Source organism: Aythya marila, assembly GCF_965140915.1.
Source record: "Aythya marila genome assembly, chromosome: 5".
Taxonomy (NCBI): domain Eukaryota; kingdom Metazoa; phylum Chordata; class Aves; order Anseriformes; family Anatidae; genus Aythya; species Aythya marila.
In genome coordinates, this window is record NC_139046.1 from 9,087,374 (window position 1) to 9,106,248 (window position 18,875).

Sequence of the window (18,875 nt, forward strand, 5' to 3'; positions counted from 1 at the left end):
TGTGTGCTTTGCTCAGGCTCAGAGGCAGATGGAAACAGCTGCAGGTACTGTAAGACTGTCAGGTCTGTGTCCTTACCAGCCTGGTTCTCCTCCGGGCTCTCCACGGGCAAGGTTTTAGGAGGTGCATCCGACTCGTGTCTGTTCTTCGTCTTTCTCAGTGTGAACCCTTTCCTTATGTCAGCCAGCAGCGCATCAATGACGCACACCTCCTCCTGCTTCACCACCCCCTTCTTAACTGGGATAGAGAGAGACAGGTGTTAAATCTGCCCATGAGAAGGGACAAAAGGACACACATGGGCAGGCACAGTGGTCCTGTCATTTGGGGCTGGTACCTGGTGCAAACCAGGCAAAAGCAAGATACTGATGCCAGGCGTGGGAGCAGCCTGTGCTCTGTACCCTTCTCTGACCCCAACCCTCCACTCATGAGATGGGGCCGTGGATCCTGCAGGAAAAACCAAGACCAACCTCCAGGGCTCAGAAGACCCAGAGAACTCCTGGGCTCTGTCCCTTACCGAAGCTCAGGGCATGGCACAGCACCTGCTGCAGCTTGGTGAAGTCAAAGGGTCTACCCCAAAGTCTGCATGCTACAGGCTCCGTGCCTGCTGATGGCTGTTGTGTTAAGACCTTAAAATGCCTTCTGTTTGCTACCCGTGTTAGTACGGGCTTTTTATTTTTTGAATGGAAGGAAAGCGATCTTGATTTTTCTTTCCTCTTAGCTTCAGTCCAATTGTACTTTTCAGATATGCCTTTTATTTTCAACCACAAAAAGGCAGGTTTACGTTACCTGCAAGACTTTTGAGATGTCTGCAGCCTGTGCTAAACTGGGGTGAGACTATTCAACTGCATGTGAGGATTTGGGGAAAGGGGGAAGGTCAAATATCTGTTGTTAGATTTAGGATTCAAGATTTTTATTTAGAAAGTTAAAAATTTGAAATAACTGAAATGTTTCAATTTGATTTTTTCTTTCCCCTGCTGTTCAGTTAGCAAACCTAAAATTAACTTCTCTGCCCAGCTGCAACTGTGAAGTCAGTTTTTAGCTATGGCTAATAAGACACCTAAAAGCCTTTAGTCAGCCAGCACTTGGAAACCCACAAAATAAATGACCACTACTGGTCATTAAAGCTGGACCAGCAAAGAGCTCTTACCAGCTCTCCAGTCAATTTGGGAGTGCAAGAGCATCTCTGTTTTATGAAGCCCTGTCAGATACTCACTGACTTTTCCATTTTCTCCCTTCTGTCTCTTCCCCTCTTCTTCCTCCAGCTGTTTCTTCCTCTTCTCTGCTTTTGCAGCTTGCTCCTTTCTGTCCTTGTTTTCCTGCAGTTAGGTAACAGGGGCATGAGAAGTTTGGCTAAGTATCTGCTAGGAAAGCCAATGAAGAGAAAGATGATCTGCAGATGGTTGCAAAGGAGGAAGAGAAATCCTCTGCAATAAATAAAATGGGTTTGGGGGTTAAGGGCTGTCTTGCCAAGAGACTGAAAGGGAGACTGCTGGTTTGTGCAGGACTTCACCCAGTCCCCACAGAAGAGGCAGCAGTGATTTGATTAACACAGCTACCAGTGTAAGAAGGATTAGGTTTCATAAGCCCATTCTTCTAAAATGTATGCACTTGACTCCAAAATATCTTTGTGTATCTGCAGCTAAAGTTACACCAAAATCCCACGTCACCAATGTTTGGGTCAGGCCAGGAGAACCAGCACTACATGAGGACAAAACGGAGCAGGGATCAGGCATGCATTCACCAGATGACCTCATGCCAAGTGCTAAAAGAAGGGGCCTATAACCAGCACTGTCCATCACAAACACTGTGCCTGTCCCACCACTCTGTTGGAGCAGAGGCATGCACCACTACAAGGGCTGCTCAGCATCGTAAGCACAGTCACTGACCTTCAGGGCTCGAATGAAGAGATCTCTGAAGGTCTTCATGGTGCTAAATATGTCCTCTAAGGACAACTTGCTTGGGTCTTCACAGAGATAATTTGCAAGCTCTTCTCTTTTCCTGTCGATGGTTTCAAATTCTTCTTCCAGCTTTCTGGCGGCATCAATGCTATCCTGAAATTATTTAATGTTCACAGAAAAACATAACAAGTGAAGCACGCTTAAAGCAAAAGGATGTCAACATAAGAAGTGTAGCAGAGCTTTGGGGCCTTGGTGTTTAACTGTAGCAGAGCTTTTGGAGCAGGAACAAACAGGGAATTGTCCATGGTCTTTGCTCTTGTTGACTGTGTTGTGCCAGTTTATGGGGATAGCTTTAGCAAGACATGGAAACTCAATGCAAAGCCTAATCCCAAGAGAAGGGGATTACTTTGGTGATCTACCCAGAGAAAGAACATGACTCAGACATAGTGAGGCTTTGCAGGGCAGAGAGAGAACCACCAGGGCAGGGGCTTTGAGAATAATCATGGTTTGGGGTAGAAGTGGCAAACAAACAGCAGTGGGTTTTGTGGCATCACAGCCTACTTTAAAATCTGAGAATGTGTTTTGTGGCAATATTTTTCACCATCTTGTGAACCTCCTCAGCTGAGCCTCCAATGCAGCACACTGGCTTTGTGTGTGTAAGGTGAAAAATACCAGGGAACTCCATTACCAACCTGGATAGGCTTCTCATACTGTTGTTTCACATCGTCATTTGATGATGAGACCTTTCGTTGAAGCTCCAGCAACTTCTTTAGATTGGTACTGGACTCAGAGCGTATAATATCAAGATTAATTCTGAAATCACATAGATGCCCCATGTTAATTCACGTTATGGTATCCTGTGCTGACCAAAGAGAGGGCAAGTCTGATCTGGTGGGTTGGTTGTCCTGCTGCTTCCCACTTTGATGAACTGAAACCTGAGCCCTGAACTCTGTGTAGTCTGATCTCATGAAAAACTGCCTTCTTTCATGGCACTTATGGAAAGGTGCCCAAGTCTACCTAAAGTAGTACATAAAGTACATAAACACAACTTTATGTACTGAGAAAATAAATGCCCCAGAAATCCACCCATTCAAAGGACTATTTCCACCCCTCAGTGCTCAGCATTAGCTCACTTTCTCTGGTTAAAAGCATTTCAGAAATGCTTCTGAGTAGTTGGCCTTCCAAAGCTTGTGTTACTGCAAATACAGTGCAGATTTTGGGTGAGGCAGTATTAATTCAATGTGCTGCAAATGGCAGCCCTAAGTGGTGCCAGCTGTAGTAGAGCTATCATATATTGAAGGGGTTTCAGCATTCATCAACCAAATCTTCTGGTAAAAACTAAGTAAGATGCCATCTTGTTAATATGCTGCACCAGCTGTGTGTGTCCTAATTTCTGGTACATTGTCGATGTGCATGGGATTTATTTTTATTTTTAATTTGAAGGAAGTGACATGCAATTTTACCCTGCTGCTTTTGAAACGTATTCAAGATCTTCTGGCAGTTCCAGTAGGTCTGTGTGGCTGTTTTCTACTTCCTGAAGCAGAAAAGAGAAATAAGTGTTATTTACTGTGCGGCACAAACTGGGAGAGGAAGCTGGAAGGAAAGAGCAATGGGCAGAGCTGCTCAGGAAGGATGACTGCGCTAGATCTTGCTGCTGGCCCCTTTTCTGCAGTCTGCTTTGACTTGCAGAGCCAGAGAAGGATTCAAAACATGACTGCATGTTCAGAGAGCAAAGCGATTGCTCCTAGGCTATACAAGCATAGAGAGATGAATGTTTAGAAGTGCTTATGGTTCAAAGCAAAGCTGACCCACTGCTGAGCCTTATCTTACAGGGAATTTCTTTTACCCTCTTCTGAGACGCTTACTATTGGCCGTGGGAGGAGGAAGGACTGTGGTTTGATGCAGTCTGATACTTCAAACAGTCCCAGGAGGGCATTAAAAGGGCTTGAATCTTATTTGCCTAATTTCTTTCATGGCTGTGCTTGCTGAAGCTACTGTGAACTAAAGACGGGCTTAACTATACATAACTGGAACTGAGAGACTTTGAGGTCTGCCTCATGGCAGGGCAAAGCATGGAGAAAAAAGAAAAAAAATAACAAAAAAACAAAAAACAAACAAACAAACAAAAAAAAAACCAGCAATACAAGAAATAAGAAAGCCATGGGGACTTGGGAGTATGAAAAGCTCAAGCATAGCCTGGTGGAAAAAGGAGAGGCCATGAAAAGGCAGAAGGGATGAATGGGTATAGACCAGCAGTTTGCAGTTGATCATGTGTGGAGATTGCACAAATATGAAAAAAGGAAGTTCCAGCAATTGTGGGTAAAGATGCTGGAGGAAAGCAGGACAACAGTTCTTAAAAGGAGTTCCCTGAGAGCCAAGTAGTGCCCACAAGTAGCCTCCACCAGCCTAAGTGAACCAACACTTTCAACTTGCAACACCACAGCTAGCTGAGGAGGATATGAGTAAGAACGTGTTATGTTAACTGAAACTAGAGCAGGAGAGATGGTTCACCCATAATAAAAGCCTTCCCCCTTCCCTGTTGCCCAGAATTTGGCAGTGGTACCTCCAGAATATGGTGGAGCAGCGTAATGCGGGTTTGGTTGGCTTTGGTTTCTGTTAGTTTGAGTAAAGTGCTGATTTTAAACCCATCAGCGTCACCCGTGTGGCTTCCCTACAAGATAAAAAGAAGGCAGATGTAACTCTTGTGTCCATCCAAATTACAGCCCTAAATATGAAGATCATCCATATATTCTAATGACTGGGTGCAGGACAAGCCAAACCGAGTCCTTACGTAGTTCAGAAAGTTTCCAACTTTAAGAATCAGTTGACAGAAGAGCGGCAGGCGATGACTGTTCAGAAGATCTGAAAAACATAAAGGGCTTTTAAGCAAAAAGCTCTATTAAAGTAGAATATTTTCTAAATTGGATAACCACTGGGATCCTAAATTCCTTCAAACTAAATCTGATTTTTCAGGTGTGCAGTACAAAGGCCCATCCCACAGAGAAGCTGATTCTAAATAGAACCCATCGCACTAGCTGGGCTCAATAAGTTTTTGCTTACCTATATTTCTTTCTTTCTTTACATCTGGTCTCTCATTCTTAATAGAAAATAATGTGGAGCTAGACTCTTCTCACTCACTGTCTTCTGTGGAAGTACCCAGATTTAACCTGGTGTGGGCGAGGGTAAGTGGGCTGTAATTTTAATCTTACAGACTCCACTCAGCTGTGCAGTGAAGCCAGTTCTGACAGGGCTGCAACTATCTGCCAGCTGCAAAAGCCAGACACACTCCCCCTGTTCTTGGTCTCGCATGGTGGAGGTGATTATCGGGGCATAAAGGGTACAGTCCCTGTCCTTGCCCTTGTGACAGGGTGCTGCAGCGGTGTGCTCTCTGAAGCACTCAGCGCTGAGGCAGGAACAGCTTTAAAAGGACAAGTGGACTGCAAGGAAGAAACTTTTTATGAGGAACTTCAGTTTATCACAGCAGGCAGCTGTAATTCCAGCTGGAGAAACCCCCGGCAGGAACTGGCTCTTTAGGACAGGAGGCACTTGACAGCGCTGAGAAGTACTTTCCCCAGAGTGGGACCTGAGGTTTCTCCCACAGGAAGCAGAGACCTACTGCGTAATTCCTCCACATATTCACAAAATTAGGCATCAGCAATTAAGAACACAAAATAAACTTTCTCTTCTGGTTATGTTTTTAGGCAGGGGAAAAAATACAGAAGTGGTACTTTCTGCGGGAAGTTTGGGGTTAAGCTTTTCTGGAAGCAGAGAAAACTGCTGTGTGGAGATCTTAATGTGGCAAATAATGCCGACGAATTAGCTGTAATTCTGCTGTTTAATTTCAGTCCCTCTGGAAGGTCTGACAAGCTTCACTTTACAGCTTATGGCCTTAAATAAGAGCCAGAATTGAGGCCAAGTCATTTACCTTCGCAGGCTCTCCGGATGGCTCCAGCTTTTGGCTGAATCATGTCCAGCACAACGGTGGTCTCCTCGCAGATCAGCATACATTCAATCCGCAGCTGGTAGCTAGGGATGGAGATGGATTAGAAGCTTAAAGGCACCACAGTCTTAGCCCATGCAGCAGCCCTCTTCCAACATCACCACTAAGCCTGGCGACCCTGCAATGCTGCCAACCACGTCCACATCAAACCAGTGATTGTGGTGGGTGGTGGAGGGCTGCCACTCTCCACTGCAACCTGTCCTTGGCCATGTGGGGATGTAGTTTCTGCTGATGCACTGAGATCATCAATGGGAAGACTGACCATGGTGTGAGATATGGGTTCTCCCTTCCTAGCATTGTACAGGGCTTCCCAAGTGCCTTTCAGTAAGTTACATGGCCTCCTTTGGCAGCTCTGACCCTGGGTCTGGTCCAGATTCTGCTGCTTCAGAGGGAGAAAAGGTGCTGGTGCAGCAATAGCCTTTCATCCAAGGTAAGGGGGAAGGGATGGCTAGGGCAGAAGGGGGGATCCATCAGCTGTATCCATTAATATCTGTCTGTGAGACTCCTATATAGAAACTTAAATTTCCCATAGAAAAACCTCCAAAAAGATTGGTTTGAAGTTCATGATGATCATCCTTACCTGGGAATCTGAAGGAGGAGAAGATAAAACTGATCTGCGTTTGCTAGCTTTGATTTCTCTTCTTTGAAGGCCTTCAGGTTTTCTATCTAACGAGAAATAAAGAACAAAAACTGTAGGACTCCACTGCCCAGTCAGCTCTGTGAATTAAGGGTATCACTTTTCCCTTCTGACCTCATGCTTTTCAGGCAGCAGCTTCAGCAACTGCTTCAGGACCTCAACATCAAACTTGGTCCGGTCCCCGTTCTGGACCATGGCAGCCACCTCTTCATTGGAGCTGCAGGGAGGAGGACAAGCAGAGTAAGCAGTCACCCAAAGCTCTTCTTCCACAATCACACGCTACCGAGGCATATACCCGTGTAAGTGGCTGTGCTTTCCCTACTGAGGGCCACTGTAATCCAAAAGGAAAGGTACTTCCCAGTGATTAACTCAGAATTGAGACCTGTTAGATCCAGGTTCAAATCCTCACTATGCCCCAAATTTTGTTTCTGGCCCTAGTCAAATGACCAAAAAGGTCAATCTTGCAACTCAGATGTCCACTTCTGGGTATGCGACTACCTTAAAAAAAATAATTTCTAATTTCCCTTAATTTTCTCTCCCTGCTTTCAGGAAGAGTTTGACCTCTAGAGGTGTCCCACAGCCTAAGTCACCCTAAGAGTATATGCCATAACTTCACCTGTAACAACGAGACACTAATGCTGTTTCCAACTTACAGAAATGCTGTATGCAAAAACTCAACTAAACTCCCAAACCCAGTACTTTAAAGAGAGTATATGGCAAGTGGAAAATATTCAGATATTTTAGTAACACGGGCCACAAAAACACATTTGCTAAAATAGATTTCTTGAGGACCTTACAAATACTACACAAAACCTGCTCAAAGTTTTGTCAATTGTCATGAAAATTGGTCATATCTTACCATTTAAATTGCTTCAAAAATATGTTCAAATTGAGACTTTTCTTGGAGTCCAAAAATGTGATCTTCATTAAAGAAAAAGAAGATATCTCATATTAGGTGAGCTGTCTGCAGTGATCTTTACTCGAAAGAACGAGTGACCCCCTCACCTCCTTCGGTTCTGCTTTCACCGGGGCAGCCGTTTTCTCCTTGGGGGTTGGCTGTGGAAAGCAAAACAGCTGCTCTATGCTTGTATAATTGGGCTCTATACTTTCCTCGCTGCTGCTGCTGACTGAAGCCCACATTGAGTGACTTTCTGTAAAAAAAAAACACAACACAAAGTATTCAGACTGGCTACAGAGACAGCTGAGAGCTTCGGGCTTTTGGGTCAATGTAAGTTGCTAGATGGGAAACTCCTCAGAAGGTGAATGAAACAAGAGACATATTTCGGTTCTTTAATCATCTCCTTGTGTTAATGCTGGCTGTAGGCCTACCTGAATTAACCCCCACTGCACTTTCTTAAACATCTTTTTTTTTCAAAAAAAAATCACCTGAACTTGGCTGTAGAAATCTTTACTGAAATAATCCCAACAACTAAATGCCCTTGTGATCAAAACTGTGCCTTATTTAGACTTCACCTATGCCAACTTCCATGCACCAGATGGCTTGCTTGACTAGGCCAAAACTGACCTCACCTGTCCTTGCTGCTTCTCACATTTCATGCTCCATTTTGGATCCATTAGGAGAGGGAAATGTGACCCAAAAATCAAGAAACAAGTCAATATTTCTCATGTCTCTCCAACTTTTTCAATGTCCTTCTTGAACTGTGAACTGATCCTGACCTGTACTCTTACTTATGACTTTTATATACCCAGATCAGAGCCTGTTGAGAATTCAAGCATAAGGCATGCCAAGGTGTATTAGAGGAATCTTCTCATCCTCCCCCCTTCTTTTAATTTCAAATTATTTTATTTATAAACAAGCTATTCAAAACTACTGATTTAGTTGGAATGGTTTTTATATATTAGTGGCTTCATCCTGCTTTTATTTATTTAAGCTTTGAAGGTGGGATGCAATGGAAATCAGGGAAGTTCTGTATCTAAATGGAGTCAACCAGATCTGACAACCTCAGAAATAGTGGGTTTTCCCTTGGATCACCCACAAAATAGCAGTACCTTTATGCCAGAAGCACCCACCTCTCACCACGTTGGAGGGCAGCTTCTGCCAGTTCAGCTTCTTCATCTTCAATGTTGGCGTCTTCACCATCTTGCGGGGAGGCCTGGCTGAGCCAAGAGGGCAGCCGAATTGAGAGGCCACGACGGCTTCTATATGTTCTCCTGCCATGCCGGGCAGGAGGGGTGGCGGTGGAGGGATGCCCCCCATGCCAGGCAGTGGTGGTGGTGGAGGGATGCCCCCCATGCCGGGCAATGGGGGTGGAGGAGGAATGCCCCCCATGCCAGGCAATGGTGGAGGAGGAGGGATGCCCCCTATGCAGGGCAATGGTGGTGGTGGAGGGATGCCCCCCATACCAGGCAATGGGGGTGGAGGAGGGATGCCCCCCATACCAGGCAGTGGGGGTGGTGGTGGAGGGATGCCCCCTAGGACAGGCAATGGAGGTGGTGGAGGGATGCCACCCAAGCCAGGCAATGGAGGTGGAGGTGGAGGAATGCCCCCCATGTTGGACACTGGGGGAGGAGGGATGCCAGGGAGTGGAGGGGCTGGAGGCGTATTCATCATGGGGGATGTGGGGGGCACAGCTGCCATGCCAGAGGGCAGGGGTGGAGGTGGTGGGGGTGGAGGTGGTGGGGCAGGAGCAGCGTTGGGTGGCGGGTTAGGTGTCTGTGGTAAAGCGGAGCAGGCTGAGAGCTGGCAGGATGAGATCTTCTCTTCATTGGCAGGAGGCCCTGAGGGAGGTGCTGGTGCCTTGGAGGGGTTTGCTGATCCCACCAGGCTCTGAACTGCACTTGCGCATGGTTCTAGTTCTACTTCGGTATGGATGCCTCTGTTTGCATTCCCAGAAAGACGGTTTTCAGCTCTCTTTTGCTTGTTTGGTTGCTTCTTGACAGATAACAGCCTCTCAATGACTTCTTCCACTGTGTTTCCTTGGACTAGAGAAATGGGTCAGGGTCAGAGAAGGGGATGGGGCCCCATGGTTTGTTCGTGCTATTCTGCTCCCACAGTTAGCAGACCTGGAGCTACAAAACCCACTCTCTTGAGTCACTTTACCCAATTGCACTTTTAACTTCCAAGCAATTTCCTTCCCATGGTTCTGGCCCATACACACTGCTAGCCAGCACCAGAGACAGGATGACAATGAAAATAGATTCCCCCTGACTCCCACAACCCGAAGCTCAATGCAACACCAGGATTTAACCATCAGCAAGATGATGGCTCCCAAGCCCACTGATAAACATGTCCAGCTCTCGCTGGCATCTGCATGGCTGGGGCTTCACGTTATGACTTGACCCTATACAGCTGGTGTAGTTTTGTCCCTGCTTCCTTTGCAGGGAAGGACTTTTGTGGGCACTGGGTGGGATAAGGGGAAAAAAAGACTGACTACGAGGCTGGATGTATGTCTTTCTTACTGTCATTTGCAAGCAAAAGGGCTCTGTTCACTACTGCATCCAAGGACTCCCACAGCAGGAGGTTGGAGTGATGAGACGGTTCCAAGTGGAGCAAGCTCTGGAGAATGGACAGCAGCTGGATGGAGACTGGAGAGCGGCTCACCTGGAAGACACAGCGGCTTTCAATCACAGCAAGGCTGTGAACCAGGCTGGTTTGAAGCAAAGTCTGTTAACTCTGCCATGGCATGGCTGTGCAACCCGCATGAGGGCCTACTTACTTTATTGAAGAGAGATGAAAAGACCTCATGGTGATCGTTCATGTTTATTCCGTCACATATCTTCAATAATTCCTCATCATCTTCTATCTTGAACTCTTCAAATGTATCACACTGGATAAGCAGATCCTCCTCCTCTATGTCTCTGCAATATTACAGCACTCATTTTCACTGGAGAGCTCCTCACTGATTTTCAGATAATTATCTTTGCTTAAATGGCTTTTATCTCTTTGGCTTTCTCACTCAGCCAGTTCATGCTGAAAAGTACCCAACTCTACCTTATTGATAAAGGATCAAATGCCACCAGTGTATCTTCTCTTGAACTGAATGTATCTCTTTCTACAGTCAACATATGGAAATGAATAGGACTTTTCATGGCATAATCTGGCCCAGGGTATGCTTTGTATGGACTTCTCCTTGGAGCTATAACAACAGAGTGTCATTTACACATTTTTGAAAGCAGGCTGCCACCTTCTTTTATTTTTTAAAGTAAGACAAACTGAAAATATTCCAGTGATATTCTGCTTGAAAAACTTCCTTATATGCTGCTCAAAACTTGATTAAAAAAAAATACAACACCCTAAAGGCAAGTTTTTCAGCACTATTGAGAGACTCAGTGTGGGAGCTCTACTCTTGCTAGTTGGCAGTGTCGACAGGCCTTCTCTTCCCTCATTTTAAAGGATTTGGATGGAGCAATTCCAATTACACGGATAACTGCAACTCATATATAAGCATTCTAGGATTTATCCTGGGTGCTTCTGACAGAACATCATTTTAAAATTAATACCTGTGAAGACAGGTATTTCCAAATATACATTAGAAAAATGTTTTAGCTGGATGCTCTGGGACAAACACCATCAGTAAGAGAGTAAGACAGCAAATGCTCAGTGAGCCCACAACATCACTTCAGGTTCAGTCTGAAATGCAGCTCTGAGCCGTGCTCCATCTGTGCCCAGAGCCTCTGCCAATGCCACCTGGAACAGCAGTCCCCACGACGCTGTGGTTGATGAGAGAGCTTTATCATTGGCTTAATGTCTTTGTTCCCATGTAATGGGTACACACCAGTGTGGTCCACTCCACGTGGGCACGTTTCACAGTTTCCATAGCTCTGTTGCTGTAAAGCTCATTTGTAAATGAAAATTTAAGCAGTGATCCTTACCTTAGCTTGTCTAAAATATCCAACAGCTGAAGCCCTGGGAGAACAAAAAAAATATATATATTGGCATTATGACCTACTTGGCACTGATCTATTATGATCTTTATATAATGTTATTCTCATAAACACTTTCTGCAGTGATAAAAAATGAAAATATCTTAAGATGGATCTGCCAAACCAGGTAGGTTCATTCGACAAATGAAGAGGCCTGCAGCACACACATCTGCAGCTGAGTGAGCCAGAGTTACGGAGGGACACATCTGGGACACAATTCATCTCACTCAAAATCAAATGTCTAAAATAAGTCAGATGAACTGTGTAGTCCAACGTCCCTTTCTCTTGACTAAAGAAAGGTTGCTGAAGGGAAAAGAGAACAGACAGAAAAAAAAAAAAAGTCTGGCTTTAATATTTGCAGTTTTCCTCCCTAGCCCTCTTTAATCACCTTATGGATTGCCTAAAAATAAAGCCATAAAACTGCCCTGTGCTTAGCAACTGATTTTTTTTTTTTTCTGAAAAAACTTGGTGCAACAAATATCCTTACCTATGAACTCGTTTCGTATTTGTGTTCTTGTTCTTAGGTCTTCTTTCCCCAGTATGATGGCATTGATAGCACTCAGCAGTGTCACCATATACGGCACATTATCCGTGTTGGAGAGCTCATTCATTATGACACTGAATCGATACTGCTGGTTCTTCACACTCTGTTAATAACACAAGCAACATTTCTGCTCAGACAGTTCAGAAATGTCTGCCTTTTTAATGCAGGCTCTCAAATAGAATTAGCATCTTAAAACCTCTCTCAATTTACGCTGCTGAGTACAAGACAGGAAGATATAGGTAAAAGCAGCACTCCCATCACTGAGCAGGGTAAGGTCAGCAGAAGAAGTCTGTGAGACTCTTCCTGCATACCTTTATGCTTTTTGCTAACTAGGCTTGTGGCCAGTGAAACTGATGGATGTGGCACTATCTAATTGCTAATCTGGTAGTGCTTTTTTCATGCTGAAAAATAACTTTGTGTTGGAAGTCATCTGCCTAGAGAGAAGTTGTCGAGCAGCCCTGTGGTCTTCTGGGGATCAGGCCAAAATTCCTCCAGATTTCACCTCATGAATCCCTGCCTCTCTTACCAAAATGATACAAAATGACATTCATTCCCAGTCCTTTTCTGAGGTACATGGACCTGCCTGCATGGGTCAGAGCAGAGCAGAGTACCTCCTACTGCAGCTTAAGACTTGCCTTGTAATGGTCCAGGGCATCCAAAGCCAAAGTGTGGCCATCTGATGAGTAAATGCACAGTGCAGCCAGGAGCTCAAATACTTGCTTTTTCACCATGACATTAGTTGTGTCAAGTGCTGGAGGAAAAAAAAAAAAAAAAAAAAGGCTTTATAATAACACTGTAGTATTCTGAATCTCACTGTCTTCTGCTGTGTGGCTTGTGGCCAGTGGTAGAAAAAAGACTGAAGGAACACAGCCAATAGATGGAAGATGGGAAGAAAAATATCCCAATTTACAGATGCCTGATCTCAACAGCAGTATGTAGTAGTAACCTCTAGTTGGAACAGTAAATGCTAGTTCAAGTACCCTATTGTCATTTTGGTGCTCCTTGTAGCTGTTCACTTCCTCCTAGTGCCAGTGGAAGTGCTAAAACAGCAGCCAAGATCTCAGCACTTGCAGTCACATATTTTATTTCCAGTTTTCAGTTATGAGTGTTTTCTAGAACAGCAGATAAACCATTTTCCCCAATTAATGAGTCTTATTTTTAGTGCAGAAGCGCCCAATTTGCATTTCAAATAAACCAATTGTTCTCACCAGTCCTCTTGTATTTCCTTTTCTTCCATTACACTCTTTGTGAGTCCTGGGAGGTGGGAGGGAGTGGATTGGATTATTTTATTTTCCCTTGTAATGCACGAAGATGCTAGACTGCTGAAAAGCCCAGGGTGTCCCCCTGTCTTGCACAGTACAAAAATGCCAGTTCTGTATTTCATGCTGGTTAAGAAAATACAGGGCTGAGGGAAAGAAAGAGGACTGTAGAGAGGAGCAAGCCAGCTTTCAGATTAAATGCATTTGGAAGAGCTATTAATAAAGGTTTCCAGGCGCAGCTGTGATCTCAGCTCCGCGGAGCAGCACAGAAGTTATACTCCCAGCCCCACTGTCATTAAGTGCTCTACAAGCAAGTCCTAGGAGATGCCCCAATGAGTTTCTGACCTAATGAGGAGCCAAGTGAATGTCAGGAGAAAGCAAATGGAGTTATCTGCCACTTCCTAGAAGGAAAAGACTAAGCAGCACAGAGAATGGGCTCTCTTGAGTCTAAACCATTCCACCCTCCCATCTCTCTACAGGCTACCAGTCTCCAAGCTTTTTATTCCTCTCCTTCTCTTGGGCCTCACAAAGACTAAAATAGCAAATGTCTGCTGAGAAGCTGGGTCATGGACTTCTTATGCCAATGTACAGCTAAGGCAGAGTTTATCCCCACCTTTTAATGCTCTATGAGGACATTGGTGTGGAAACGAGCCCAGCTAAATGACATTGATTGGCAAAGGTAATGTCACTTCAGAGCAGTCTTATTTTAAAAAGGAAAATGATCTCTTTCACTCATCAGATGCAATCAACAACTGCCAAGAAGCCTGGTGCAGGACAGGAGGACAAGCACCAGCAAAGCCCCCCTCCACACTGCATGTGATGGGTGAAGCAGGAAGACATTTCCTCACCTTGGAAGAGTTTTCTGACGTAGCCCTCATTGCTCACGATGTACTCAATGCCTTTGTGGGAGTTCATGACTGCTCGCACACAGTTAATGCAGGTGAGCTGAAGCAAGGCATCAGAAATCCTGGCCACCCCTCTCCCAGACAGCCTGTCCAGGGCCTCCAGGAGGAGGTCCAGCCCACACAGCTCCAGGAACTGGACCATCCAAGCATCATCACTGTTCTCCAGCCGCTTCTTCAGCCCGGAGTAGTTCACCACTGACGGCATTTGCAGGAGACGGATACACAGCTCTGGTTCTGCATTTTCCAGGTTGGCCTCCGACTGGTCGGTCTCCTGGGGCCCGAGTTTCTCCTTCAGGGCAACCCATTTCTTGTGGGCACCTTCCTTTTTGATTGACATCATGAAAACCTTGTCCTGAAAGGGAAAGAAAAGACAAAGTGAGAGGTTGATTTAGACTGCCCACCACCCTGTGGCAGCCCCGTTTTTTTTCTCCTAGGGCTCAGGACGTTAAACATAACCACAGAAGGTCCCTGCTCCTTGGCCAGCTCTCCAGCATGCCAGGCACACACTGGAACCAGTCCTCTGTTGAAGAAACTAAATATATGCCCTCCTTAAAAACACACATTACATTCAGGCCCTGAAATCTCTGTAAAGAGACTCTTAGCACATCTAAGCCAGCAAATACAGCTTTAAAAGTAGCCAATTTACACCAGTCAATAGCTACTACCTATTTTCATGCAGTGAAAGGATAAGGTTGGAAGTGGCATTATCAGCTCTGAACTCCTTATGTCCATTAAACCACTTAAAAATCTCACTGCAGTGGAAAGACTGCAGTTTCTAAGTATTTGTAATGGGATGTAGAGGCCATTTTGAGCATATCCTGCTCATAACAGCATCCGATTGCCCTGTTATTTTTTGCTTTTGTTTCTTTTGAATGATGCAGAGGTTAATTTTATAGCACTCACTTAATCTCTTCCTGTCTGCTGTAATCGCAAATATGTTTGCAAAATGTGGTGCTTGTGTGTGATAATGTGCGAGCCCAACAGGTTGCACGCAGAGGGACTGCAGCAGGAGGCTATTAAAACAGCAGTGCATCTTTTAGGAGATACAGCACATCTTTCCAAGGTCCGTCTCCCATGGTCTGTCTCAGCCACGCCGTTAGCAGCAAGGAGGGTGAGGAGCTGATTCAGCACAGAGAACTACCAAAGCCAAGCCAAATTAACCCAACTTTATGTTTGAGGCAGGATCCTCATTTTTCAGATACGCAATGATTTTAGTTAGTTATACAACACAAGTCTTTTTCGAAGCTGAATGCAATCATTTTAAGGATCAATTGCTCCCAGACAGGACCCACAGAGAGAGGATAAACCCGGGGCTGGCCTCTGTGCCCTGAGGCCAGCCACCAAAACTACCTCCTCTCCCTGCCATGTCACCAGCATCTCTGCTTCCCTGGGCTGCTGAGCCTGCATGGAGATCAGAATAACCTGGTGGCTGTTTGGCCCCCCAAACCTAGCACTGGGTGGATTGAAGGGATGATAAGAAAATCTTGCCTTCCATCACCAACTCCAGCACTGGGGTTTCTAACCCTCATGTCAAACAGTTTGCTTATTAATTTGCAGTAGGCATTGAGGGCATGATATTATGGGCCTAAACCTGCCTTTGGGATGGATACCAAGAGTGGTGGGATGGGACATTCAAGGTATCTCAAACAGTTCCCCCAGGGCAAGGTGATGGGTGGGACTTTTTGGCAGGGGCACTCAAAAAATCACAGCATTAAAAGCTGTGTTGAGTATGGATCAGAAGGGGTGATGGAATTAGCTGTGTATGGTCACAGAAAATCCTAACACACTTCTAGAGAGCTCTGGAGAAACCCTTTTGCCGAGGGGAAAGAAGTTCTTGGCCAAGTGCCCAGCTGGTGATGGTCATGATCGAAAAACGTGAAGCTGCAAATATACCCTCTGAGAACACACTGTACAGCTAAGAAGTAATAAAAAGGGCCATAAAACAAAAACAAACAAACAAAAACCTTCCTGCCAAAGTATAGGCTAGAGTTTCTAAGATTTGTCATCAGTGCCTGCAACTCAGAACCTACTCACTCTTGGCAAGTCTCACTGGAGTTAGTCACCCCCAGCTGCTCCTCTGTACCCGAGCTCAGGAATTTGGGCTGGGCACAACACACAGAACAGAAATCCTCCCTGCCCAGAGGGAGGGAAGCAAAAGTGTCCAGCCCCATGGTCACAGCCTAGGCTTTGCAGCAGCATCCCATGCCCCTGGCCACAGCAGACTTATGGTCCCATGCTGCAGAGGTGCTCCTAAGGAGCTGTGGTCAAACCCTGCCCTGTGTTTTGCATTGAGCCCAGGGGTCTTCTTCCAGTGTCTGCTGGCCAAGGCTGGACCTGAGGAGCATCCACACAGGGGGCAGCACAGATCGTCCTGCCCATAGCCTCCTTCGGTGGCTTCACCAAAAGCCAAGATCCCTTGTCCTCCTGCTGACCCAGGTAAATGGGAGTCCTGGAGTTTTTATTCCTGTGCAGAGAATTCGCACAAAACCAAGCATGTGTCAGTGCTGAGCCCACGCTCTTGGCACCTGATGCACTGGCTGGGACCTGTCCCTCCTCCTGGCTCTCCTGGAGCCCAGGCCCTTTGCTCTTAACGAACTGGAAGTGAGCACCAGGCACAGAAGCCAGTTTCGCAGCTGCCCTTAACCCCATGGGGGAACAAAGGAGCCCCCTGCAGCCCCCAGTGGGGGCACAGAGGAGCCCTGTGCTCCTGCCCGGTGCTGCTGAACCGAGGGGCTGCAGGAGTGGCTGCTGACTGCAGGCTCCCTCTCTCTTTTGGTGACTTCTTGTTACACTCATTAAATCACCTTTGTATTTGCATATGACTAAACCTTTCTTATCAAACCAGATAACATAGCGGGCTGGCTTTTTTCTTCCTGTAGGACAAATACGTCTTTACATATAGTATCAGTTAAAGGAAGTCAGAGAGATTATAATAGGATTATTGACCTTAAATTTAGCTGATTTCTGAAAACTAAACTAAACCACTGCAACAGGAGACAGGAAATACTGACAGAGCATCCTGTTTACCAGTGGATTTGTTCTAAATTATCCTTTCCTCCCCACCTGCTCCATACAGATGTGAACAGATGAGAAACAAACCCAGGCAGGTAAATCTCAAAACAGTAATGGCTTGTGCTGTTATGCACTAAGCTGAACAAATTTGGTTGATTAAACATGCTTTCCCACAGAGAGCGTGCCCTTTTTTGTGGGGAAGAAAAAAAAAAAAGACTACTCATGTATGTAACCACAAAAAGTGAATAAAATAAATAGGAGCTGTACTATATAAATGGAAAGGAAATAAATATGGAGACCGCAGCACAATTCTGCAGATGGTGTGATAAATCTGTTTACAAACAGAGATATGAGTGATATATTATGAATGCAGCATCTTTGCCTGTTTTCCATGAAGCACAGTGCTGTGACGCCGCTCAGCTATATCCTTACAGTGCTGCTGGTTTCACCTTTTATCTCTGACCACAGGAGCTTATTAGCAGGTAGGTGATCACAGCAGAGTGAGCCAGATAAGAGATTAAAATGGAGAGCATCTATTTGGCTGTGTCAGGGAGGCAATTTAGATTGTGCTGGCTGAGGAAAGTAAAGCCCCCTAACAAAAGAGACAAGGGCTAGACCCAAATACAATGAATACACCTTGCCTCCTGCCTACAGAGGGGCATGAGGAGCTTTTTGAGCTGCTGCTGAGGCCGCAGGGGAGGCTGCAGTGGTGGAAGCGATGCGCTCAGCCTGTGTCTGGCCATGCTTGTAGCACCCAAGCCCTCCCCAGCTACATCCTGAGCATGGGTGCTGGGTGCTGCTCCCTCGGACACGTCCTGATGCTGAACCTGTGCTTCCTGCAGTGGGGACACCCACCACTCACAACAGCCACTGGGATATTGGGTTCACAAAGCTGTGATGCTCTCTGCACCCATCCAGCCCAGACTTTTAAACTTTCCTCCTCCTTTCTTTTTGAATCAGATGCTTCCCTGCAGCATTGCGTGCCCCTCTTTCCTCCGAGTAGAAGCAGCTCCTAGGGAGATGACATCTGTAGGGGATAAATCAGGGCACGTCAATACTTTCTCCATCCTTTGAAGTTGCGGAGCACAGAGCTGCACAGCACAGCTTTCTGTCTCAATTATTACGTGCCTCCAGGGTGACGTGGATCACAGCAAGGACCTGGGAGACGTGACAAGGGGAATTTCTTTGGGCAGCTCTGTATAACTGGATGAAAAGGAAAGGGACAAAAATTATGGTCAAAGCCACTCTGATTTTTTGGCAGCAGACCCAGTGCCCATGCTGCTGGACAGAAGGACGCAAGGAGGGTCAGCAGCTGCCTGCTGCTCTTTGAGGAGGGTTGAGCCAACCCAACCCCATGTACTGCCTTCATTGCCTTGCAGCCCTTCACTTCTCTCAATGAGGCTGCTGCTGCACACCCTCGGCCCCTAAGAAAAGCTTTTTTAGGGCTGCTCAGCCCCTCCCTCCCTTCTGTGCCTGTTCCTGGCACTGGGAAGGCTGATCTGCTTGGCTGCCTGCTAATGATAGGTTTTGCTTCTGGGTACTTCCAGTTTTCACTCTGCTGCTGGGAATGTGCAGAGCCTTTGTATTTTGCAACATGTCAGACTGCTCAGTCAGTAAAAAGAAACAACATCCTGGCTTTGCGCTTTCCAAAAACACTTCAGAAAACCTGAAGGGTTTGTTCCTCCTCTCTTCTTGCTTTCATTTCCACTGTTGTGTTTTCCCGTGCAGTGTCTGAACA

At 45.9% G+C, this 18,875-nt stretch overlaps 1 protein-coding gene across 7 annotated transcripts in view; it reads right to left on the reverse strand.

Annotated features, from left to right (window-relative positions):
* INF2 (inverted formin 2) overlaps window positions 1–18,875 on the reverse strand; it is a 40,018-nt gene that overhangs the window by 8,572 nt on the left and 12,571 nt on the right. For 5 of the 7 annotated variants that reach the window (XM_082762030.1, XM_082762032.1, XM_082762031.1 and 2 more), the window contains exons 2-20: window positions 14,069–14,477; window positions 12,597–12,712; window positions 11,905–12,064; window positions 11,367–11,400; window positions 10,211–10,352; window positions 9,954–10,095; window positions 8,565–9,476; window positions 7,539–7,684; window positions 7,393–7,454; window positions 6,648–6,750; window positions 6,477–6,562; window positions 5,822–5,922; window positions 4,688–4,758; window positions 4,460–4,567; window positions 3,360–3,430; window positions 2,589–2,709; window positions 1,885–2,049; window positions 1,212–1,314; window positions 77–235 (exon numbers count right to left, since the gene is read on the reverse strand). In XM_082762030.1, the coding sequence (XP_082618156.1) occupies window positions 77–235; window positions 1,212–1,314; window positions 1,885–2,049; window positions 2,589–2,709; window positions 3,360–3,430; window positions 4,460–4,567; window positions 4,688–4,758; window positions 5,822–5,922; window positions 6,477–6,562; window positions 6,648–6,750; window positions 7,393–7,454; window positions 7,539–7,684; window positions 8,565–9,476; window positions 9,954–10,095; window positions 10,211–10,352; window positions 11,367–11,400; window positions 11,905–12,064; window positions 12,597–12,712; window positions 14,069–14,465 (3,199 nt within the window). In that variant the 5' untranslated portion in view covers window positions 14,466–14,477. Of the gene's footprint in view, window positions 1–76; window positions 236–1,211; window positions 1,315–1,884; window positions 2,050–2,588; window positions 2,710–3,359; window positions 3,431–4,459; window positions 4,568–4,687; window positions 4,759–5,821; window positions 5,923–6,476; window positions 6,563–6,647; window positions 6,751–7,392; window positions 7,455–7,538; window positions 7,685–8,564; window positions 9,477–9,953; window positions 10,096–10,210; window positions 10,353–10,485; window positions 10,631–11,366; window positions 11,401–11,904; window positions 12,065–12,596; window positions 12,713–14,068; window positions 14,478–18,875 lie in introns of those variants that run through there. The other 2 variants (XM_082762035.1, XM_082762036.1) reach the window with 2 other exon arrangements.